The sequence below is a fragment of the Olea europaea genome, chromosome 7 (genome assembly GCF_002742605.1).
Source record: "Olea europaea var. sylvestris chromosome 7, O_europaea_v1, whole genome shotgun sequence".
NCBI classification, from domain to species: Eukaryota; Viridiplantae; Streptophyta; class Magnoliopsida; order Lamiales; family Oleaceae; genus Olea; species Olea europaea.
The window spans coordinates 14,680,576-14,707,122 of NC_036243.1; the positions used below are offsets into that span (position 1 = coordinate 14,680,576).

Here is a 26,547-nt window from a genome sequence, read left to right on the forward strand (position 1 = left end):
GACTAATTTATATATACCATTATGCTACTTTGTCAAATTGATATTATATTGATAAAAATAAATATAAAAAGATATAACATATTCAACTGAACAAATTTGAAAATCTATATATTGTAATAAATTAAAGTGTGTGGGGTTACAATTTTTGTGACAATATTAAAGGAAAAAACACAAAAAACCTTGTTCATTCTAATAATCAATGTTGTGTACCAATAGCGACCATTATATTTAAAATTTGTAGTGTTTATTTTGGATATTAACTTTGTCAGCTTGAATTTTATATGTATTTTATTGAATTCGGAATTAAAAAAAAAATTAAACAGGGTAAGAAAACTGCCCCGACCCGCCCCGCTAGACGGGACGGGGCGTGGGGTGGGAGAAATGGGGCCCGCCCATCCCGAACCCACCCTGTTGCCATCACTATGAATACGAAAGTAATCATAAGACATTGAAAAAATTTGAAAATATATAAAAGAAGAAGAAGAAATGAATAAAAAAATTACCTTTCTTTCTATGGAGGGACATTCAAAACCTTTTTATTCACCTCTCTCTTACTGCAATGAGGAAATAACACAAATAAGGCAAAATTTCTGAATTAGATTGCCTAGTCTCCACACAAACAAAATTTAATTGTAAATTCGTTGCCATCACTATGAATACGAAAGTAATCATAAGACATTGAAAAAATTTGAAAATATATAAAAGAAGAAGAAGAAATGAATAAAAAAATTACCTTTCTTTCTATGGAGGGACATTCAAAACCTTTTTATTCACCTCTCTCTTACTGCAATGAGGAAATAACACAAATAAGGCAAAATTTCTGAATTAGATTGCCTAGTCTCCACACAAACAAAATTTAATTGTAAATTATACAATGCAGAGACAAAGTTTCAGAATTAGTAAATATATGCAGAGATATTGTAAAATTATTTTGAGCAAAATAAATGACAAATTTAAAATATTTTAAACAATTTTGCAATCAATACTTTGATATGCTTATATATATATATATATAATTTAAAGCGAGAGCTATCGAAAGGATGGATACGAATTTCAACAATAAGTTGTCACCCCCCTTGAAATTAAATTCTCTTTATTTAACACTGAACTTAATCCCAACATCAACAAAGTTGTCCAACAAATAAACCTCGACAGCATGCAAAAGCCAAAGCAAACATGATTTAATTTTTACCGCACAAGTAAAGGTAAATCTTCTTTTTCTCATTCTCTGTCCATCGTCATTCATCATCTAGGAAACAAAAATGAATCAGAATAAGTAAAAAAATATATATATATATTCTAACCCATTAATAAGTTATCTAAAGTAAACAAAAAATAAAAATAAAAAAAAGAAACGAAAATTACGTTGTTTTGAAATAGAACCTCAATTTGACGTTTCCACCCTCCATCATCATGCTCCTGATTATCAGCTCGATGCAGCTGATTATGCATCATTTGTGTTCCATATTTCAACACCCCTCGCGCAAAATGGAGAGTAGATGTTAACAACTCCTATCTTGTTCAAGTGATGATAAAACTGACAAGAGTTTAGTGATTTTGTTAAAATGTCAGCAACCTGAAATCTGCTACTAAGATGTTTAGCTATTATGCTTCCTTCTTGAATTTTGTCCCGTATCAAATGGCAATCCAACTCGATGTATTTAGTTCTTTCATGGAAGATTGGGTTGGCCGCTATGTGGAGAGCAGATTTGTTGTCACAGAAGAGGTTAGCAGCCTGTGGGTGTTTGATTCTTAAGTCTTGAAACAAGTACCTAAGCCAAGTGAGTTTACAGCATACATTTGCCATTGCCCTGTATTCTGCTTCTGCTGGAGACCTGGATACTATGCTTTGTTTTTTTGATTTCCAAGATATCAAGAATCTTCCAAGCATCATGCAATATCCTGTTACACTCCTTCGTCTGTCTGGACAAGCTCCCCAGTCTGAATTGCTATAAGCATTAAGCTGTAAATCTGAATCAATAGGAAATAGCAATCCTGGAGCTCCTTTAATGTACCTCAACACTTTATTAGCAGCACTCAGACGGGAAGTGCCAGGGGAACTCGTGAATTGGCTTAATAATTGTACTGAGTATGAAAGATTTGGTCTACTAATGATTAAGTACAACAGTCTCCTAAAAAGTCTTCCATACATAGTGGGATTAGGGAAAGGATCTCCATCCGTCTTTGAAATTCTCACATTCTGATCCAACAGTCTTCCAACAAGTCTTCTATACATAGTATGTCCAAAGCATACTTTCGTTGGCAAATATGAATTCCTTTACCAGACCTTGCCACTTCTATTCCCAAAAAATATTTCAATGTCCCCAAATCTTTGATCTTGAATCCCCTATCAAGTAGGGCTTTGAGAGAGCTAATGTTGTTTACATCACTACTGGCCACAATTATGTCATCTACACAGACGAGAATGGCAGTGAAAGAACTCTCAGTGGACTTTGTAAATAGACTGTAGTCAGCTTTAGATTGTGTTAATCCTTGTTCAATAACGAAGGTTGAAAGCTTGGAGTACCATTGTCGGGATGCTTGTTTGAGCCCATACAAGCTCTTCAACAACCTGCACACTTTTGAATTCCCTCAATCAGAATGGCCAGGAGGCATCTTCATGTACACTTCTTCATCCAGATCCCTATGTGGAAAGGCATTATTTACATCAAATTGATATAAATGCCATCCTCTCACAGTCGCAATAGCTAGTAAGGTTCTAACTGTCACCATCTTTGCTACAGGTGAAAATGTCTAATGATAGTCCAACCCCTCCTGCTATGTATATCATTTTGCCACAAGCCTTGCTTTGTACCTTTCAACACCACCATCAGCTTTATAATTTACCTCTTGTGTTCTCTCAACTTCCGTAATTCAAGCTCAATATGGAGATATCTAACCTGGATGCTTAATTGTGATCTTTACAGGAGTTTTGGGCTGCAGGTTCCATCCAAGGCAATCATGGCTATTTACTGCAGGCGCTGATTCCGTTATCGGGCTCTATTGTCATTAAGAATGGTCATACTGGAAGGCAACAGTATATTTTCGGTTCCATTCGAATCCCAACTGACTTCAGGGTCTTTTCTAGAGAATGATGCCTGAGAAAAGTTATTTTGGTCCATATGTGAGCCTTAACTAATACGAGGTTCATAGTTCTATTTATTTACTGAATCCGAAACATAATCTTTAATGTTATTTTGGTCTATTGTGATTTCTACTTATGACTATAGACGTTTTTTAGTAGCAACACTTTATTTTATTCAAAATTGATATTTTATATTGGATATGAGTTTGAATGGCCATGTCATATTCCTCTTTTTCTTAAACCTAGTACTCGAGGTTTTTAAAATTTGAGAGAAGTTGTTTGAATAAAAATATAATTGACATTTAAGAAACATTTTCTATACAAAAATATGAACAATCGTTTTAAAAAACTTTATCATATGCTTATCAAAGAATCTTTGAGCCCCATTTTTCTTAAAAAATGCATTTTAAAATAGTGTTACGATAGTTAAAAAAATTGAAAGTTTTAGTTTTGCGTGTAATTTTTTTTATTGAAAAATATGTAGTTGAAACGATTTCAAATCGTATTTTGTTGAAAAAATGGAGCTCATACGAGGGAAGAAAATTAACATTAAGCCCATGTTTGAGTCACATTCTAAGAAAAAATGTATTATTCATGTCAAATTAATGGAAAATGGGTAGTTCAAAAATAAGAAAAAGTTTTAGACTTACGTGTAATATTATTTTATTGAAGAATATGTGATTGAAATGATATCAAATCATTGTTAAAAAATATATTTTTTGAAAATAATGTGACTCCTAAATCTTATGCCATAAGTTTCTTAAATCTACATTAATAATTCCCAATGGAGTAAATTTTAGTTTTAGCCCCAAAAAGCAGTATTTGTCAATAAGTTCTTAATTTCTGGTCCATTTTTGTAAAATTATTAGCCCACTAAAGATCGCGTAGCCCAGTCCACAACCCCATAACTTCGAGAATGTCTAGAAATTTCGTTTCAGATATAAAAATAATCGTTTATTGCAGAGTTTCGTACTACCTTTGAAGAAGGTTCAGTTCCATTTCTCTTTTTTCTGTTCACAATTCCATTCTGTTAAGTAAATCGATTACTAGCATTAGTGGTTATTTACAGGTATTGAATTGATATTGAATAAAAATGGCAAGCAGTGAAGAATTGGCACTGGACTTGGACGAATTGAAACATCTTCAAATCATTGCTAAGAGGCCTCGCGTTGTTTCTCTTATCTCCAACGAGATTCGCGACTTGGAAAAGGTATAATTTTTAAACACATAACGAGAGGGATATATTCTATGTGGATTTATTTATTTGGTTTTTGTATTTTTAATATCGGGAGTTAAGACTCTGTTTTTGACCGGTTCTTGCTGCTGATGATGAGGGTTTCTTTCTTCTTAATTAAGTTTTATTTTCTGGCCATTTTGAGAAGTTACTGTCGATGGTTCATATTCTGAGATGCCTTTTGCTCTACGGACGTATGGTTCTTGTTTTTGAAATTAAATATGTGACTTTGATGAACCCAGGAAAAAATTATTGTAAGATCAGAAGCTCAATTGAGGACTTCAATTTACTTTTACTGATCAAGGTTGATTATACATATTGCCTACTTATGGTTATTAACTTATAGTTGTGACTATATTGGCTTTTGTAATTCTTTTATGTAATCTTGACTTGTGCCAATGGTGAGGTACAAAAATGTGATTTGGAGTCCAAACGTGTTTTAAAAGATGATGATTTTGGAGAAATCTTTGTATTGCTCAGAGCCTTGGACTCTAATAAAAGTGTGTCATAGTGGGAGTACTCAATGAAGAAGCCTTCCAATCAATAAATTTGAAATTGGCTAAGTGAATCCTTTTTTGTCGTAGTTTGAGGATTCCTTTTCTTGCAAAGGTCAGTTGTCCTTGGACACGTGTAATTAGCATTTCTATCAGATTTTTCTTGGATAGGATATTCAATGTTATTACTCTTAATTCTGTACTGTTAAAAGTTCCATTTCCATCTTTAAGATCATGTTTTTTTCACCCTAATTTAATCCTTGTACCTTCATCTTATACTCATTCTGTCATTCAGACTAATGGACAACACTAGATAATGGAATCTAAACTGAATGATATAGAAGCAAATGTGTCAATCATAACATTGTTATTTAATGAATATTATATTGGCACTTTGCTTTTGAACATGTATTCCTATGATTGTTGTCGACGTGGTTTCCATCTCTCTCCAGTACATAAAATGTGGAATTTGACTGAAAAAGCGTGAACAACTACACAATTGTATGTATTAAGAACAGAGTAACAGTGAGTGTCTTTGATGGGATTTGTATTTTTTCATTTCTATATGGATTAATTCTTTTCAGAACAACTCATAAAAAGAAATAAATAGTTATGTTCCTTATCCGTTTTTAGCACTCCTTGCTCATGAGAGCATGCAGCCCCTTTTGTTTGATTTTTATACGTCAGGAATCATGAGTTGTCATATGATGAGAAATAATCTAATTTGAGAGAACAAAGCTCCTCATTTTGTTCCCATATGGTGATTAATTTCTTATTTTGATGGATAGAGAATAGATACTGCTTAAGATTGGAAGATGCAAGAGAGGACTATACCTTCTCCGCCCTTTCAATATGTTGGGAAAATATGTGGGAGTGTATACTCATTTAGTTTAACTTGCTATGTATGATTTTTGCAGTTAGCAATAGATGCTGCTTCTGCTTCTGCTTCTGCTTCTGCTTCTGCTTCTGCTTCTGCTTCTGCTTCGCAGCAACCAGTTACAACTACGTTTGTGCCATCACTGAAATCAACTGCACCAAATGTGGTGGCTAGCCCTGTTCTAAATTATGTTCCTCTTGGGTCTTTCAGCTGGGATCAGGACAGCGATCAAGTGAAGGTGAGGGTGCATACTAGTTTGGAGGTTTTGTAGTTTTCATGAAGTTGTTCTTGTGTGACTGTCAAAATATGTGATTTATTTCCGATTCGGCCATTAAAGATGCTATTTATTTTAAATCTCACTTATCTACTTAGATAGATACTTTATAAGCTCAGCAGAGGACGTTATTAGTTTGGTCTATTGTCTGTGATTCTGCATAATAGCTAAATTTGCTTTTGGCATATTTGTAAGCTCTTCATTGCTGGCTGGGACAAGTTACAGTTTTCAGCTCTTGCCATATGTTGATTCTTCTATGTGTTCTATGACCGGATTTTTAGTTTAGTATCTTTATTGTTTTTCATTTTCCCAGATTTATATCCCATTGGAGGGAGTTGAGCAGGAGAAACTCGAGGCTGAGTTTAAACCAAGTTCTTTTGATATTAAATTCCATGACATCCAAGGAAAGAATTATCGATGTGCCATACCAAAATTACACAAGGAGATTGTGCCTGAGAAATGTAAAGTGGTAGTAAAACCAAAGAGGGTCATTGTCACCTTAGTTAAAGCATCCAAAGGGAACTGGTTGGATTTGCACTTCAAGGAAGATAAGGTTATTCCTTGAAGCTGAAATTTGATAAGTGAATTTTATATGCTTTTATTGATTCTGTATTAATGTGCCGCATGATGTTATAGCTGAAGCCGAATTTGGACAAAGAACGTGATCCAATGGCTGGAATAATGGACTTGATGAAGGTTCAACTTTTCGTCTCTTAGATCACTTCCATAAAATACTTGTGCTTGCTTGGTTGGATGCTGCCATGCTGTGTCCTGTCCTATCGTGTCTACCAAACATGCCATTATTGTTTCTTCTCAGTGTTGGCAGCTATTTATTTTTTACAATGTGAACTTCCATGTCATTTGCAGAACATGTACGAGGAAGGTGATGAAGATATGAAACGAACAATTGCAAAAGCATGGACCGATGCTAGATCTGGCAAAGCAACTGACTCTCTAAAGGGATTTCCTTGAAGATATCTAAGAGGGTATAGATTATTAAGATTTTGATATGGTCATTGTCTAAATTTTCTTCTGAGTTGTTTGTTCTTCGTGCAAAACATATGATTTTTAGTCTAATATATTTGAATTTTGTGTTTGTGGATTTGACATGGACGTGGTAAATGTTAGGTTCTTGAGCCAATAGTTCCTTTAGACATAAATGGTGACGAGACCTTGCTTGTATTGATAAGAAAATGTTAATTATAATCAGATATATATGTACAAGTTAAAATGGAAAACATTAGAGTTTGAATATGATACCTCAGGGATTCATAAACATTTTATGACGATGGGAAAAATGACTAAATGATCGTTCTTGATTGAATTGACCTTTTTGTTTTTGCTGACTATATTACATTTTATTTGAAATGAAAGTGTGCAAATTTTGCTCATTTTTCAGTAATGTTTTACCCCACCTAAGCGGCCAATTTTTGTCTGCTTCTTCAGGAAATTTTCCCATTCTTTTTCCCTTTTTTTTTTTTTTAATCATGAACTTTGATTAATTAACACCTCATGTATCTTTTATTAAGATTTTCTTTAAGTATTATGTTAACGCGGGAAAATATTTTGTCAAAATTATGTATTTATTGTTTACCTTATTTATTTAAAAATGGAAAAGGTAAATAAATTTAATGAATTTTTTGAACGTTAACAAGATGTGCTAATTAAAATAAGGTTGAAAATAAAATAAAACAAATAGTTAGGAATTTAAATGAAAAAATGAGTAAAAATAAGAACTTTAATAGTAATACTAACGTGGTGTTATTAAAGGAAATTTCGATTTTTCAACTTCGTATTTTTTTCTGTAGTTGTCACTTTTATACGTTTTACGAACTTTTTATTTAGCATGCACGCAACTGTTTTTATTGTTTATCTTATTTATTTAAAAATGGAAAGGTAAATAAATTTAATGAATTTTTTGAACGTTAACAAGATGTGCTAATTAAAATAAGGTTGACAATAAAATACAACAAATAGTTAGGAATTTAATTGAAAAAAATGAGTAAAAATAAGAACCTCCCTTCTTTTCACTGAGGATTCTCTTAAAAGATTAGTGAATGTTAAAAAAAAAAAAAATTTTGTTCTATATATTGAACAAAATTCTTTATTTTGCTAACTTGGTGTGACATTTGGGGAGTGATAGTAACATCTTTATAAATCTACCCTCGTTATCTTCGTCGGTGCGGTTCATTTTTTTCTTTTTTCTATATGGTGAACTATATATATATATATGAAGAGACAAAAAAGAAATCACAAGAAGAATTGCAGCAACGAGATGAAGAAACCACTAATGTTATCAAGAACAATTTCGAAGGCTTGAATGCGGTATTTCTGTTTTCAAACGTTATTTGTCATTTCTCCGGTGTATATGAGATGTTTAAAGGTTTTTCGGCAAATAGTTTGAGGGGTTATAACAAGTCTTGTTGTAGAAAATATTAAAGTACAAAGTATTTTCCACCAAAACTTTGAAGAACACGAATGAATATAAATGAAGAACAATAATTTTATCTTTTGATTGTAGAATTGGAATGAATATCAAGTGTTTTCTTTTATCTTAAGCCTTGAATACGGTTATGATATATATAGGCCACAAATGGGGGAGTGAAATGGTGCCAAAAACCAAGTGAAATGACACCAAATTCAAACATCTAACATTTGGAAACGGCTTCTAAAGGCCAAAATATGGTCGCATAGTACAAATTCATACGGTCACATGATTCAAGTGAACCGAGACCCTTTGGCCTCGAGATATGGCCATGCAATTACCATGCGATCGTATGATAATAATTTGGACCCATTTTTCAGCCAACTTCCCATCTTTTCATTCCATACATACTATTTGTTGATTTTGAACGATAAATTCTCAACAATCTTTCACTTATTCAAAATTAACAAGTTTAATATTTGTCGTATACGATACTCATGCATAATGATTAAATATCTTTCAATTTGAATATAATCATAGTTTAATTCAAACAAAGCATAATCGAAATAAAAGGTAGCGTGTAACGTTGAACCAGTTATTCCTTATGACAATACCGGTAAGAACACACACGAGTATCATGTGTTCTCAAGTTCCTCATAACTCGCTTATCGCTATTGTGAACAATATTTTAAGAGAGAAACTCCACTTCTCTATTAAGACGGCACCATCTTAAAGATTGTTTAGGTGATATTTTTTCAGTACCTTTGTTACTTATAGAAGTACTTATGTTTTACCACTCAAGTTCACTAAGGGTTTAAAGTTCATCCCTCATTTCAGTAACAACCAACATTATTTCAACTTAGGATAGGGTCATTGCAGATTTGAATAATGTTGCAATCATTCACATATCGAATGACTTGTTATTACCCTTTGAATCCGTGAATTACCTTTTGAGTAATTATAGGTAGGGTTTCCGTCTTTGGTGGACCTTTTCAGTTAAGGAGTTTCAATCCCATCATACTCGAAGCAAATGCCACAAAATCTCTATTTAGAGGTTTAGACAAAGGATCCGCTAAGTACTCAAGTTTTATTAGACATTATCGAATTCATTTCATCTTTAATTGCATCTTTCCAGAAGATACTATCACGAGAAGCCATAACTCCTTTATATGTTTTAGGGTCAGTTTCCACTTGTAGAATAAAATGAATTGTTCTTATAACATCCAACTCATTTCCCTCTATTAAGTAAAATGAGTTAAGTTGAATATCAATTTCATCCGGTCCCAAAAACTTCCCAACTTGAGTTCTTTTGCTTCTTCGTTGTTCACTAGACTCATCAATATCTTTGGAAGACATTTCATCATGTGTTCCACTTGAGTTAGAGATATTTTCAAGATTTTCCTTTAATTCATTATCCAAAGATAACGAATTTTCAAAGAACTCTACACCGCTTGATTCGATAATCACATTGGTCTCCAAGTTAAGCAATTTATAGGATTTGCTATTGTTTGTATATTCAATAAATGCACATTTGATACTTCTTGGACCCAATTTGGTCTTATTAGAGTTCATGTTCTTGCAATAAGCAAGACATCTCTACACTTTGAAGTATCCAATGTTCGATTTTCTTCCTTTCCACAATTCATAAGGAGAAATCATTATATGTTTTGAAGGAGTTCTATTAAGTATTCTACATGTACTTAATAAAATTTCACCTCACAAATCAAATGGCAACTTAGCGTATATAAGCGTGGCATTAATCATTTCAACAATGTTTTATTTTTCCTTTCAGTTAAACCATTTTGTTCTGATGTCCTAGGTGCTAAACATTAGTGAATTATGTCATGTTGTTCACAAAATAAGTTAAATTCACTAGGAAAGTATTCACCACCTCCATCACTTCTCAAGATCTTTATTTTTTTTCTTAGATGATTTTTAACTTCGCGTTTATACACTTTAAACATGTCAAAAGCCTCATGTTTATGTTTCATCAAATAAATATACATGTATCTAGAGAAGTTACAATAAAGGTAATAAAATACATATTTCCACGTCTAGTTAGCATACTATTTAGTTCACATATATCGATATGGATTAATTCTAAGATACTAGAAGTTTTCTTAACACCTTGATATGTCTTTTAGTCATTTTTTATTCTACATGTCAAATTTATATTCCTTATTGTCATTATATGAAATCAAATCATTTTTTTCAAACGTTTCATAATACTTTTATTAATATGTCCTAATTTAGCATGCCATAATGAAAATAAGTTAACAACATAAGCAAAATTAGTTTCATTCATTTCCTTGTCTACGGTACAAAATTTAACCATTCCTTCACAAGAATAGCATTTTTCAACAAATTTCTCCTTAAGGGATAATACAAGTTTATCGGATTTAAATACACTTTTAATGCCCGATTTTCCTAAGAGATTTTCACTAACCAAGTTCTTATTCATATCCAGAAAATGTAGTACATTTGTAAGAGTAACATTTTTTTTCCGGAAGTGAAGATGATATCAACATTTCCTTTTCCAATGACTTTAGATTGAATCTCGTTACCCATTTGAATCTCTTGGTCTCATCCACTTCATGATATGTTTTAAATAATGATTTATCATATGATACATGTACAGTAGCACAAGTATCATACCATCACCCAAAAACATTTCCCTTGATTGCATTTATTTCGCTTACGGTGGCCACAATTTTGTCCTCTTGGATGAAATTTATCTTACCTTCGGAGTTGTTTCATTTTCGATGTCTACAATCATTTGCTTAGTGTCTAGATTTTTCGCACACAAAACACCCTCCTTTTGTCTTCTTCTTGAAGTTGTTAAAATTTCCGAAGGCTTTCTCTTGTTGGACTTTGTACGCGATTCAGATCTTTCAACGACATTTGCCTTAGAAGTTCCTTCCATTGAGTTTTCACTTCTATCACACAATTTGGATTCCTCCTCAGTCCGAAAATATTTTTGCAATTGTTCCAAAGAATAATCTTCGGAGCCATGCATTATTTTCTTCCGGTATCCTTTTCAAGTCCCCGAGAGTTTAGCAATTATAGGCCCCACTTGAAAGGTTTTCAGGATTTCAATCTTTACCGCCTTTAGTTTGTTGACAATAACTAGCAATTCGTATACTTGGGAAAGTAAGGGAATATTATCAAGAAACTTAAAATCGAAGTATTTAGAAATCAAAAATTTCTTGGTACCTTCCTCTTCCGCTTTGTACTTACTTTTCAGTGCATTCCAAATCTCCTTTGTCGATGTTGTGCTTGTGTATAAATCATACAAATGGTCCGACAGTGCGTTGAGTATGTGACCACGGCATATTAATTCATCTTCTTGACATTTCTGCCTTTCAGCTTTGATTGCTTTGGTCTCTCCATTTGTGGGTTCAAGTAACGGCGCCAAGTTTGGATCCAAAATATAGAAGATCTTCAACTCAGTAAGGAGAATTTCAACTTATCTTGCCACCGCATGAAGTTAGTGCCATCGAACCAATCCAAGCGTACCAAGTTTTGATTCATGAGTTTTATGGTTACCATTATTGTCTCGCTCTCCATTGTAGAAACTAACATTTGAGTTTATTGGAAACATGAAAGTGATGGAGAAGAGACAAAAAAGAAATCACAAGAAAAATTGCAGCAACGAGATAAAGAAATCACTAATGTTATCAAGAACAATTTCGAATGCTTGAACGCGGTATCGCTGTCCTAAAAAATGTTATTTATCCCTCTCCGGTGTTTATGAGATGCTTAAGGATTTTTCAGCAAATGGTTTGAAGGATTATAACAAGCATTTTTGTAAAAAATACTAAAGTGCAAAACCTAAACTTTGAAGAACACGATAGGAAATGAATATAAATAAGGAACAATAATTTGATCTTTTGATTGTAGAATTAGAATGAATATCAAGTGTTTTCTCTTATCTTAAGCCTTGAATATAGTTAAACTATATATAGGCCATGAATAGAGGAGTGAAATAGTGCCAAAAACCAAGTGAAAGGACACCAAATTCAAATATCTAACGTTCGAAAACGACTTCCAACGGACAAAATACTGTACCATGCGACCGTATGGTACAAATCCATACGGTCGTATGGTTCAAGTGAACCAAGGCCCTTTGGCCTCGGTAAATGGCCATGCGGTTGCATGGCTAAGATAATCATGCGGTCGCATGCTAATAACTTGGACTCATTTTTCAGCCAACTCCCCATCTTTTCATTCCACACACACTATTTGTTTATTTTGAGCAACAAATATATATATATATATATATATATATATATATTACTTTCTCTGTATTTTCAGTTACAGAGTTCACGTTTTTGTGAAAATGCATACCTTACCTATATTTTAATGTAGTATTATCAAATTGAAATTACCTATATTTTGTTCAGGTTTATTAACCTTTTTTTAGTAGTCAACAAGTACTATCTACTTATTCATTCTTCATTTATTTATAATTAAATTGTTTATAAATGCTTTCTGAACATGTTCAATGAACGCTTTAAATACTTTACCTATTAACCATAAACCACATTTGTCATCATAAATAAATGTGATCCATTGAACTTGTTTAACTTTCTTGTTAAGCATAGCTAAAGTAGGATTAAGAATCTTAATCTCTCGTTTTCTTGAAAATTCACTTCCAGAACCAGGACCTACCATGATTAGAATACAAAGAACAAAAATTCGGTGCGTCACATCATAATAAGGAAGGTCAAAAATGTTATTCATATTTGAAGAAGAAGCTCAACTAAAAATCAACATGCCTTCACGAGCAAATTTTTAGTTGATTTAGCAGACTCATTTTGTCATCTCCATCCAGTCAAAGATTGTTTAGTATATAATTTTAGTTAGATGTCACTCTGTTATACGTCCATCGAAAAGTAATAAGGATGAACTTGTTTATTTATCACATTATTATGTCGACACCAAAATTCGGATATTGTGTCGACACCAATATTATGTCTAGGAAGATTCACTTAATAGGCAATCATAATCAAAAGAGTCCTGTATTGATCTTTCAACTATCCCAATTCAACGGTGTGACCCCATTAGATTTTGATTTAAGTAAATCTATCTTAGAAGATTTCATTTTGTTAATTCTTCTAAACTCTTAATTGTCAAACTTACTGGAAAATTGTGTTAAAAGTAGGCAACTACACGTTAGAGTGGTGTTCACGAGTCAATTTAAGCAAACATAAAGTGAAATCTAGATTTTCATCGAAAAAGTGATCGTAGTAATTTTTCTATAAAAATATTTCTAAATGAACGATAAATTGAAGTTTCCTATCGATCATGTTTAGCTCCTATTTTGTGAGACTAAAATCAAATTTTTAGTGAATTTTAAAAAAAAAAAAATTGATGAAATGTGTATTTGAAAAATTGTGGGACCCATAAATGTGGTTTAAATGAATTATTGACTTTGATCTAGATTAAAATTTAGATTTTAATTTTAATTGATACCAAACAAGGACTTAATTTGGACAATAAAATTGAGATAAGAGCAACTAAAGTTAGTCGATTATGTTATAAAAAGACATTGAATATTTGATATGATTTATGGAAGAAACTGATTTTGGGTCATCCATACCCTTTACCTAGATATAATTTTTTTGAAAGAATAAGGTACACCATATTTTAATTGCAATAAAATCTTAAAAAATTGCTCTTTTTTTTAATTATTCTTAATTCCCCCCCCCCCCAGCATTTTTTTTCCTTGACCTTCAATTATAGTACATTTTTCTTCTCTAATGATGATTTTTTATTATTATTTGTTTATTCAAAAAGATGGGAGGTAAATGAGTATTTTATGCTTTATAAATTAGGACATAAACCATTGTTAGAGATAAAATGTGCAAATTATTTTACAGGGGCAGACCAATTCTCTTGCGCTTCGACCCACCATTCAGTATGAATGGAGTAAGGGTCGTACCGCACCTCCATCCCGCCATTCCATATGAATGGAGCAAGGGAAAAAGTTGAAAGTAAGTTCGAAAATGAGCAAAGAATGATGATGTTCATTGTAATTAAAATGTGATGTAGTTAACAAAAATTGTAATGTAAATATGTGCTTATTTGGTACAGAGTTCAAGTCAATTAAAATTAATTTTTTTACTGTTATTTCACTATTTCAGTCGTCATTTTTAATTCTTCTCTCATAGGTAAGACCCAGTTTATTTTTAACGGTCAAAAAATTAATTATCAGATCCCTACCAAACAAGCACTATAATTAGTCAAAGAAAAATTTGTGAAAATTTTGTTTTTTTTATTCAAAAGATATAAAAAATAAAAAATAAGAGAGAGGAGGCCGGTATTCAACTTTAATAGCCCTCTAATCAAAGGATGCAATTTCTGCTAAATGTTCATTTCAAGATAGGCACTTATTTAAACGATTATTATGTCTCTATGTAAAAGGGTTTTTGGGAATAAATTTTATGAAAATTAATAATTTAAAGAATGTGATTAATAAAATAAGAAAAAAAATTTATTTTACGTGTAAAATTTTTATATTGAGAGAATGTACAGTAAAAATAAATGTGTAAAAAATAAATTTTAAGAAATGAAAATCAAACCGAGTAATATAATACTTTCATAAAAATAAAAATAATTAATTACTTCTGTTTTTACCTCAAAAGTGATTGTTTCGACAAACAAGTTATTGACTTTTTCGTGTCTGGGAAGGCAAGTAACCACCGGTTTGGCATCTAACCACCGTAGGCTACCTCTATAAAAAATTAATAATTAGAAACAAATTCCTTCTTGTCCCTGTTTGATTCTGGGACGTGATGGGGGGGGGGGGGGGGGGCCCAAAGGCCCAAAAAAAAAAATTTTGTTAAGGAATTTTCATTTTTTTCCGGTAATTTTTTTTTTTGTTTATTAGCTCGGTTTGAATTTTTGTAGCCCGATCTTGGCTCCAGTTCTGAATCCATCCTTGGGCGTGAAGGTATTAGTCCTGAATACGTAACGAAGGCTCATATCTTATATTTTTTAATAATTATTTCAACTAATAATCATTAGTTGAATTTTAAAAAATGACTGTGTTCATTGAACTTGTAATTGCATAAATAAATAAAAAATAATAAAATAAAATAAAAATCTTTGCACTCTCCATTCTGATACGATGGACCAAATTGCATTCTCCATTAATATAATATCTATTGTAGGCCATAATTTTGAAAGATTTGGATACAAACGATATCCTGCTTTTTTATGCTTAAAAAAGGTGGTACATGGAAATAAGTCATTCTTATTCATTTTTTTGGTTATTTTTACTTATCCCACTTTGCTTATTCGACAGATCGAATTAGTTGATTTTGACAATGAAGTAGAGTTGGTCGATTTTGGGAGAATTGATTCTTGTTAGATAGTGGGATTGGACCAAATTAAGGCATGCTGTGCTGTGTTGATGCAAAATCTGAATATATATTGTTTCAATTTCAAGATTCTTTCCCCGATTGCAAAGAAACTTTTATGTCAATTGCTTGCATTTGATTCTCATTTCGACGTTTTCTAAGAGAACAATATCCATACTCTGGAGAACAAAATGATGAGTGTCTAGAAATATGAGCAGCTTAAAAGGTGCTTTAAAAAGCAAATATGGAGTTGTATGTTTGGCTAAACTTAAAAGTAACTCAAAAGATGATTCTTCTTTATAGATAAATAAAATATAATTCACTTGTTAGAAACCAAAAAAAAAAAAAAAAATGAGAGAGAGAGAGAGATAATTAGGACTACTAACTAGTTGATTCTTTTCCACAGTTGTCATGCCAATTTGTAAAACGGTCTTGGCCTATTGGAACTAGGGTTGCCGGAGAGCCTGTTGGTAGGGATTTTTTACCCCAAAAAACTGATTTTTTAACCGTTATTTCACTATTTCAACCGTAATTTTTGACTTCTTCTCTCACATATGGACTCCACTTTTCTCCTAACGATCAAAAAATCAATTCTCAAAATCCCTTCCAAACGAGGCCTAAAAAAAAAGTATAGTTGGAACTCAAGAAGGTGATAATGAATAAACAGTTGATCAGGATTCTATTTGAATTTTGAATTTTGATTTTCTGGTGAGTATATGAGTTTTAAAAAAATAAAAAATAAAACTCTCTACTAATTAGCCATAGTATAAACAATCCATAAATCATGTGGTATTTTAAATTCTAGTATTGTTCTACATTTTGAATTTGCCTTTAGTGATTTTAAGTAATTTATAGTATTTTTCCAAATCCAATAATAAAGTCGGGTATATGCCTTATTAACTCGAATAATAATTAAAATTTTAAATTCAAGTCTCGTTAACAAATTTTTACCTCAAATGAGATACAACAATTTAAATAGATAGTGACAAAATTTGAACTCAATCATCTCAAAAATTAAATTGTTCAAAAAATGAAATTCAGGCAAAGCTTCATAAAATTATTTTAAAAATTTTCGCATTTGTAAAAGGAATAAAAAAAAAAATTAAACTCTCCATGCGTTTGCCCTAATTCGCTTGTGCTAATCACAAATAAGTTTACTGGAATAGTCATAGAATCCAACGATCTACCTGAATATTAGGGATGGATCCAAATTCAAAACTGAATTACAAAATTTTAAGTCGGACTACAACGCGAAAAAAAAAATTTATTCAAAACTGAACTACAAATTTTTAAGTTGGACTGCAACGCAAAAAAAAATAATAATAAATTTACACGTAAAAAAAAACTATTTTTACAAAAAATAAAATAAAATAATACCTTGGAATTTTTTTTGGGCCTTTTTTTTGGGGGGGGAGGGGCTATAGCCTAGCCCCAGTTCCCCCTCCATCTGTCTCTGCTGAATATTGTATATACAAAGCGCGCGCGCAAGAAATATGTGTAGAGTGTGTGTACACATGGGTCCTGTTTGACTCACATTCTTTCAAAAAATACATTATTAAATAGTAATTTGATATAATTTCAATCACACATTCTTCAATAAAATAATATTACACACAAATTTAAGAAAATTTCTTATTTTTTAATTATATATGTTTTATTAATACACTATTTAAAAATACATTCTTATAAAAACAATGTGGCTCAAACAAGGAAATAAAAAAGGCTCTTGAATCTATCTGTATTATATGGAGATACCTATTTATTGATTCATTTAGAAAGTTAGATGAGACACTTGTCGCTCATAGCAAGAGGCACATGGCAATCACCTACATGATTTGGTGGCAGGCAATGTGCCACTTCATGTACTAAGTGTTTGGAGTTCAAGATACTACAAATGTTTGACTTTATCTAGGATTTGCTTTGACGTAGAGAATCGAACTAAGTTTAGTCAAGAACGGATCAGACCTTCTCGATTCAACTATAGTTGAGCATGACTCGACCATGTGGAGTTTGAGCCATTCTTGAATCTTGACCACTTCGCCACCGGTCTTACCTTTAATGCTAAGGCACATCCATGATCTAGAATTGCTCGACTTACTCCTTCCGTGACCCTGCTTTAAGGGACTACCATGGCTGAGGTCCGATCCTATATTGCACGTGTCTCGAGGTGTTTTGTTTATTTGGGTCTTTAAGTCTTTCATTTCTTGACATCGGCTCGTGCACATCACTTTAGATTATAAGGTGAAATTACATTATGCGTCATTGATGAGCTCAAAAACGAAGCACATTAACACTCCATAATAGAGAAGGCAGTCGTTTTTGAATTCGAATACATAACATCGATACATATTGTAATTGTCGACGTAAGAAATCGTTTGCCCCATTTGACACCATTCATATTAAACAAATTCGGCGAAGAAATTTCTCTTTAATATGATACAAGGTCATAAAAAATTATCCTTTTTGATATAGTGGTCCGAGTGGGTAAGAGTACTAGAATCAATTGAACCAAATTAAATTGAACTGATCAGTTTAATTTGGTTCAGCGGGGTTTCTTGATTCTAGTAATCAAAATCAAGTTTTAATAAATTAAAATACATTATTAGCTCGATTTTACTAGGGATGACAATGAAGTGGGACATGATTGCTATCCCGTCAAGGATTTTTGGGAGTTTGAGACGTGGTCAAAACGCGATTAGATATCCCCATTTAATAAATTATTTAAAATACTTTTTAAATTTAAAAATTTAAAAATATAATTAATATAATAAAACAAAAGATTCGGAACCATGTTATCCGTCAATATCCCGTTTACCATCCCAGACAAACCAAGAAAATTTTGCAATCCCAGAATATTATTTGAATTATAAAAAATTCATGTTTATATAAACATTTTATTTATTTTATGATATTTAACATTTTTTTTATTTATAAATTTATAAATATGAGTTCCTATCAATAAATTTGTATATGTTAATATTCAAATTATGTATACATGGTGTATATATTATTTAAAAATTTATTACCAAAATCTTCAACAAATTTTAATTTTAACTAGCATGCATATTGAGAATTCGGAATTTTGTAAGCACAAAGTCTTTCAGTATTAATTACTATTAAAAATAAATTAAATTGTAATTAATGATATAATATTTTTTTCTTTTTCTTCCCAACGATATTTTAGATATATCAACATCATTAGATGATATATAATTCAAAAAGTGGTCTCAAAACTGTAAATATAAGAAGTTGTGTGATTTTCATAAAGCTCATGGGTGTCTATAATATTATCTCAAAAATAGATCTACTAATTGTAAATTTAGAAGCAACAAATATTGACATAAGTAGCGTGCCCCATTTGACACCATCCATATTTAAGGGGACAGGAGATGAAAATTGCTCTGAAATATTATACATGATGACATGGCGGATAACATTTGCATTAATAGTAGAGGGGGGCAGTTATTACATTTAAACACAAAAGGAAAAGTTTGGTGATGAAATTAAGGAAGAAAATAAACAAAAGGAAGGGGGAAAAAAAGCTATTTCTTTCCACCAATGGTAAGACCTCTTGGGTCAACTTTCTCAACTAGACCTCGTTTTGGATTCGAATTGACTATTTATTATGGGTAGAAGATTTTTCGAAAAGCCCTAGCCTGTTATCACTTAATTTTGTTTTGTAGGCTGATTTCTTGTAGTCGTGCCATGTGAACTCATTGTACAAACTTTCTTCTCCTTGTTCCATTATTGAGGATAAAGGTGTAACCTTCTCAGTCAAAGGTGGTCCTCCGAAGAAAATCATTGAAATTCGAGAATTCAAACTGCTTGACAGAACTCTGTGCCTTACACTCCTAAATCTCCCGTTGGTAAGCACCTGCACACCATGCCTCAATTCTGAGAAAGTGATTTTTTGATTAAAAAAAAAAAGAAAAAAGAAGAAGAAGAAGCAAATAGTCCATTATTGAGGATAAAGGTGTAACCTTCTCAGTCAAAGGTGGTCCTCCGAAGAAAATCATTGAAATTCGAGAATTCAAACTGCTTGACAGAACTCTGTGCCTTACACTCCTAAATCTCCCGTTGGTAAGCACCTGCACACCATGCCTCAATTTTGAGAAAGTGATTTTTTGATTAAAAAAAAAAAAGAAAAAAGAAGAAGAAGAAGAAGCAAATATTGTAAAAGGAAGTGGATGGAGCGGACCTGTAATGAATCACCAACATTGATGAAGAAGGAGGAGTGATCAGGTGGGACTGAGACCCATGTACCATCTTTCAGATAGATTTGCAGGCCTGATGTGTTGTTAGATCTTATGATAGATATTATTTGTGGGTCTGTATGATCTCCAAAACCTATCAAATTTCGACAACTCAAGTGTTGAAGCTCTGGGCATGGAGGATAATGGTTTATCCTAAAACAAGAATCACTTTTCTCATCCCTTAAAAGCCTGCTCAAAATGTCTCTTGGCCCTATTTTCAATTCTTCTGCTATTATTTCCAGTACCTCGCATGCCAAATTTCTCATTGCTGACAAATATTCGTTCACAAAAGACCTGGAAGTTGTTAAGGATTAAAGACCCTTTATTTACCATGTAAGAAAAGAGATAAAACTGAGAATTCTTACCAGAAAGATTCCGAAATCCCAGGGAGAACTAATTTTCCAGAGTTGGTGCTGAACAGAAGATACTCAACCCAACCCACATCACCATTCGGGCCAATTTTCTTGTCACCATAGCCAAAAGGGTTTGGAGGGCCAGACTTTTCTTTTTCCTGCTGTGGTAAATTGAAGAACTTCATAGCTTCATCTTCCAATCGGGCTATGGACTCCATTAGAACTCCATGGTTGATCACTTTGAAGAATCCGAATTCTTTGCAGGCCTCAACTATGAGGGTTTTTGCATCAGGGTCTAAGAGATCTACTTCCGGAATTTCAGTGAAAATGTTAGAAGCGGGCTTACATGTTTTTGTGTGAGCAAAATTTTCATCAACTTGCTGAGACACTACTACCATGGCGATCGGCGGAGAAGAAGTTTGAATTGGCAAAATGCTAATGCATGAACATGAAGAGAGAAGGAAGCGGTAGAAACTATAAAGACATCTGGCTTTAGAGTGTCCAGTTGGCAATTTATATAATCGAGGGGAAAAATCTCGTTGAAAATATAAAAAATTATTATTACATGAAAAAGAAGAAATGGTATCAGAAGTGGGGCACCGCACCATTTAGGTTTAAGTTCTTTCGGTGCTGACACGTAACGATGATAATTAATTTACTGTTTCTACCCATTCCTAATTCGGGCCCCTTATTTTATATTTTGCGTCAAAAATGCGTTTCAGAATGGCATTTTGTTGAAAAATGTGTGGTTATAAAATAAAAAAAAATTTTGAGTTAGTATTTAAAATTATTTTATAGGTGAATTTGTAAAAATGAGTTTGTAAAAAATGAGTTTTTGAAAAAATGAGGGCCAAACATGAACAAATTTTGTTTTCCTTAAACTCATTTTTTTTCACATACTTTATTAGATCCACAAATTTTATCAATTTTAAATCATATATTTCATCAATTTTTATCAAAATATACTAAGAGTTTAATGTTTATCTAAATCAAATAGAGACTATAAATAATGAGAAAGTTTGTTAAAATAAAAGTAGAAGCTAGAAGAATTAAGCTACTTGTATATTCTTGTTGACATCTCCCTATGTGCCAAAAATTTGGCCAGTGATGTGAAAAAGGGTTGTAGAAATCAATGACTATGATAGATTTCATGTCAAACTTAATGTACATAGAGCATGACTGGAACTAGAAAAGGGATGTGAAGTGTGGTTCTCGGATCCTATCGGTTCTAGTTGGTTAAAATCACGTTCAAAGAATTCCATCCACATCTATAATGGGTGCTAAATGGGACAAATTGAACAAACTAACCGTTAGATGAATCGGTTCAACCAAAGTGTGTTTTGAATCCTCCCTTGGTGGGGTGGAACGAGTCGAGCAAACTTGCAAGTCGCAATTTATATATTTAATTATATATTTTACTCATTATCACAAGTCGATAGCCAGTTGGCTAGCACACTAGCCAATCAGCTTGCCAGTGGGGCGAGCCGTCAGCAAGCCTACTCGTACATGAGCCGAAGAGTGGCTGCACAAGAAAATCGTTACCCAACTCGTTAGTGGGCTGACTTGAATCGACGAGCTATTGTCCCCTTAACACCTCTACAATCTATTGAGACAATTTAAATACCATTTGTGTTCAGTTGCACAAATTTAATTAGAATGCACTGACCAAGGCACCTACTTTTAGTATTGAAATCACTTGTGAGAATCTTTTATTCTAAAGGAATATAGAGCATGTTTGGCCATGCTTACAGGTTAAAATTCATTTTTCTAGACTATAAAGAGGTATATTGCATGAAAAAGAGAATCGAAACATGCTAACTTCTGTTCGATAACCATATTCTTCCCTAAAGTGATACCTTATAATTAAAAAATGTTAAAGAAAGGAATCTAAATATTGGATTTCCAATGTCAATGAATTTGGGGTCCAATTGTATTGTAATGGTCCCGAATTAGGTCTCAACGCAGAAAAAGAGCAGATGGAGACAGCGAAGCACCACAATTAACGGACTGAATCTGGACACAGTGCATCGAAACTGAGTCCTATCAATGGTTCTTATTAGTTTTCGGGCATGGGGACCCTAAACAACGACTAAGAGTGCCTTAATATTTGCCTTTCAAACACCTCTCAGGCTGTTTCTCCGTCGTTCGTGGTTCATAAAGGCTACGTACCCTTAAACGTTGACAAATTTTTCTACATGATTTTGTGAGTTATGTACGTGCATCTATACTAATTGTGGCATTCAGGGTTAGAAGTTGAAAAGTATTTCAAAAACTCATATGTTGATGAGTTTAGACCTGTTGTCTTATTCAATTACTGAACCTTAGACATCTCCATATACATCTTCTTTCAAAGGCCAAGCGTAGCTTCTAGCACCAATAGCCCTCTACACAGAGCCGCGACTTCAAACTTTTGTTTTTATAAAAAAATAAAATAAAATACTACAACTCTTTCATTTTTGAGTAAGCCCCCGTTTGGTAGTGCTTTTTCACCTCAAAATATTTACTTTTTGACCGTTATTTTACTATTTCAGCTGTTACTTTTGACTTTTTTCACTTACAGGTGATCTCCACTTTTCTCCCTAACAGTCAAAAAATCAATTTTCATAATTACTAACGAATGAGCCCTAAGAAAGACAAATAGTAAAATTTAATTTCTTAAAAATGTCGTGGTATCCAGCTAAACAACTTGTTTGGCTTACAACATTGGAAAAAAATTTCAGATTCAATACAATCCAATTTATAAGATATAATTCTCAACATATCTAGCTTATAAGTAGAAGGACCAACGGTTGTATGAATTTTGATCCACACACTATGTGATTTCTCAACTTATAAAATAGCAACTTTTTATGTCAAACATGCTCGATAACATATTCATAAATATTGATCTTTGTATGTCCAACGCTATATATAGCTGAGTTTTGCATCTTGATCGGCAGTGTTCAAATCTGAATCTAGACATATTTCTATAAGAAGCACATGATTATTTAATGAATTTTGAATACTTCTATTATTTGGGAATTTTAATGCAACAATAGTAAAAGGCCAAAGATCAACTCTCATTCATTTTCAAATGTCAAAAACTTACTAAATAGATAATAATTGCATGTTTGGAAGCTTACAATCAATTATGTGCCAGTCAAATTTCATTTTTATTCACATGTTTAATAATGTTCTCGACTCTTACTCTATTATTATTCATATATTTTATGAGATCTATAATTTATAATCTACAAATGCTTGTCAAACAATTAATAATACGCGGGACACTAGCAGTGCAATTTTCTCGTCTCATTTTACACAAATTTAAGGCTGATACATGAGTTCCCATCATTTGGTCCTTCATTTCCCCAACATTTTCTTTGGGCCTTTATTTCATGCTTTTACATTTTCCATCGACAGATTTTGATTAACACGAGGCTATCAAGGAATGGCGTGTCCGAACTCCATTCGTTAGTTTATCCGTCGTCGTTTGTGTTCTAAATTGTTCCAGCATCTACAAAAACCCATAAATGATATCTTGATTGGACTTCAAATGGCCCGCTTCACAGTAACATTGTCAAGGGTACATTTATTACTGGGGATAATTAGCACAAAACGTCCTTATTTTCAATGTTATTGTGCGAAACGTCCCGACGTTTCATTTTATGGCATTTTCGCCCTTACTTCACCTTTTGTTGCTGAAATCATCCCTTTTATCAAATTTCTCGTGTAAAATGACAAATATACCCCACATTTAAAAAAAAAAAAAAAAAGTTGCTCTAATATTATGTTAAATTATCTAATCTAAAATGAATCTAATTACATTAATGAATAAAATCAAGTTTAACCTTCTTGGAGAAAGAAAAGACATTAGTCTCTTGATGGTTAACAATATTGATTTAATACATATTAAATAATATTATTTAAAAAGTTAAGCTATTGAAGAGAACACACGTTAAAATATTTGAACTTTTATTTTAACACCTTTTCATGTGCATGTATGATGCGTGCGTGATATTTTCAAAACCAGCCCATTTTTTTAAGAATGTACTTTTCTCTTCTCTTTTCAATCATGCATTCTTCAATAAAATAATATTATATATAAATCCAAAAATTTTCCTTCTTTTTTAACCATACATTCTTAAAATTAAAAAAAAAATCCAATTTAAAATACGTTTTCCCCCAAAACACATTATAATGGAGGGTGCTCAGTGTAGAGGAAGTTCTGAATTTTTGTAAGGGGGAGGGGATTGTGGAGGGAGGGAAGGGGAAAGAGGGTTTATTTTTGGGTTTTTTAAGTGGTATTTGAATTTTAAAATTTAGCTCCTATTTTTAAAAATTAAAATTAGATTTTTAGTAGATTTTAATAAAAGTCAATGGAATGTATGGTTGAAATGTTATGGATATTATGATATGTGTGGTTAACATCAATTGTTTGTCTCGACTTAGATTTTAATAAAAAAATTTAGTAGTACCAAATATTTTTTTTTTACGTAGTCGGAAGAATCAACCTAATTTCCTCTCATCAAAAGGTATTTATTAGAGGGGCATTGGGCCAACCCTCATATTGAACTTATTCCAAGTGTAGACCTAATTTAATGGGCTATAAGTTAACAGACATCCAATGGGCCTATTTAGTAGCCCAAAAGCAAAAACTTTTGCAAGTAAGATCTTGAGATTTACGCTGTCGGTCTCCTTTAGACCCATTGAGGCCCAGTTATTGAAAAGCTTACTGGCCTTCCCAATCCCCAGACCAAGATTGTGGATTTGGTCACACTACGAGGGCATCATTTATTTTTATTATAAATCTCGAGACACTTTTTTTTTTCCGAAGTTTATAGGTCTGATAGCTTTCATACTTTAATCTTGGCATGTCAATTTTGTAAGAACTAGAAATCAGAAGGAGACTAACCCCGTTTGAGCCCCATTATTTCTCATTACATTAAATTAAAATTTTCTCTCTCCTACTTTTAACCACACAATTTTCAATAAAATAATATTATACGTAAATCAAAAACTTTTCAACCACTCATTTTTCAAAAAAATACTATTCATCTCATTATAATCTACAAATAATGGGGCTCAAACGGGGGCTATATGTATTAGGAAGATCCAATTTATTTTCGAAACCAGTCTAAAATATGCATAATTTCATAGTTAAATAGCGACAAAACTCGAATTCAAAATTTTTCCCACTTCTTATTTGATGCTGTATTGACTAAATTTATCTAAAAGGTTCAACCGCTAAATAGTGACAAATATAGTCATTTAAAATTTGTCTTCGCTCCGACTATAGCATGTGTAGCTTGCACCCTAAAAAAAAATAAAAAAATAAAAATAAAAATAAAAATTGAGAATGCAATAAACAAAAATAATCCATATAAATTTAAAATAATAATTTTGTTGATTATAGTTTCCTTCTTCTAAATTCAGGACCAACTCTAGAGTACATGATTTTTGCTTTACTTTCGGAAGAAATCTCTTTTAATCAATCGTAACTCTGATGGTATCATAACAATACAAAATCATGAGTTCTATTTTAAGCAACCCTTACATTTGTTATCAAAATAAGTTGATGCAGTCGGCCAAATTAATTCATTTGAGTGCCATATTTATTTGCAATTCAATTGTTAATTTAATTAGGATCGATTTCATCATATTCTTTTTGAAAAGTTGGGTTTTTTAATTGTAGGATTTTTATTATTTAATTAGAGGGATGTACTCAATTGAGATTGTGATGAATTTTTAAAATCTTTTCTAAATTTAAGTATTATCAATTGAGATTTTAATGACATCCATTAAAATTTAGGTGTCCTATCTATTTGAATTTGCTCCCATATCATGATTCAATGAGAATGGATAAGAGTCTCGTGGAATGAGAAATTATCCAATAAAATTGCTAGTACCAGGTGAACTCATGTTGGCTAGGATGATCAGTCACACTGGGACCAAGACATGGCCCAGACTCCTACGGAGATGAAGCAATGGGGAAATTTTTTTTGAGATTCTAATGAAATTCAAAGAAATCCTGTAAAATTTAGGTATACTCATTAATCGGTAGATTTATAAAAATTTCATTAATAGAGTGATTTTAAAATATTTGGATGGATTTCAAATTTAAAAATACATATAATCAACTTTTTTTTTTTAAATTTCACCAGATTTATTTCGATTCCACCATATTTGATTAGATTCCTATGAAATTT

At 32.2% G+C, this 26,547-nt stretch overlaps 3 protein-coding genes across 4 annotated transcripts in view; 1 reads left to right on the forward strand and 2 right to left on the reverse strand.

The window, feature by feature from the left end:
• LOC111397943 (uncharacterized mitochondrial protein AtMg00810-like) overlaps positions 1–2,733 on the reverse strand; it is a 7,986-nt gene extending 5,253 nt beyond the window's left edge. The window contains exons 1-4 of the mRNA XM_023024906.1: positions 2,627–2,733; positions 2,288–2,464; positions 1,577–2,228; positions 1,384–1,440 (exon numbers count right to left, since the gene is read on the reverse strand). Coding sequence (XP_022880674.1) covers positions 1,384–1,440; positions 1,577–2,228; positions 2,288–2,464; positions 2,627–2,733 — 993 coding nt within the window. The remainder of the gene's footprint in view (positions 1–1,383; positions 1,441–1,576; positions 2,229–2,287; positions 2,465–2,626) is intronic.
• A 1,233-nt stretch (positions 2,734–3,966) lies between these two features.
• On the forward strand, positions 3,967–7,116 carry LOC111397101 (calcyclin-binding protein-like). Of its 2 annotated transcripts, XM_023023841.1 has the most exons (7): positions 3,967–4,072; positions 4,155–4,295; positions 5,731–5,743; positions 5,774–5,928; positions 6,278–6,517; positions 6,601–6,660; positions 6,832–7,116. In XM_023023841.1, exons 2-7 carry the CDS (start codon positions 4,179–4,181, stop codon positions 6,934–6,936), a joined length of 690 nt encoding a protein of 229 aa, XP_022879609.1. In that variant the 5' UTR covers positions 3,967–4,072; positions 4,155–4,178; the 3' UTR covers positions 6,937–7,116. The 2 variants fall into 2 exon arrangements, with proteins under 2 accessions (XP_022879609.1, XP_022879608.1); XM_023023840.1 differs by having other exon boundaries at positions 5,731–5,928.
• A 12,033-nt stretch (positions 7,117–19,149) lies between these two features.
• Positions 19,150–20,850, reverse strand: LOC111397103 (gibberellin 2-beta-dioxygenase 1-like). The gene is made up of 3 exons (XM_023023842.1): positions 20,372–20,850; positions 19,952–20,300; positions 19,150–19,627 (listed from the first exon to the last, which is right to left on the reverse strand). Exons 1-3 carry the CDS (start codon positions 20,755–20,757, stop codon positions 19,370–19,372), a joined length of 993 nt encoding a protein of 330 aa, XP_022879610.1. The 5' UTR covers positions 20,758–20,850; the 3' UTR covers positions 19,150–19,369.
• Between the last annotated feature and the right edge of the window lie 5,697 nt (positions 20,851–26,547).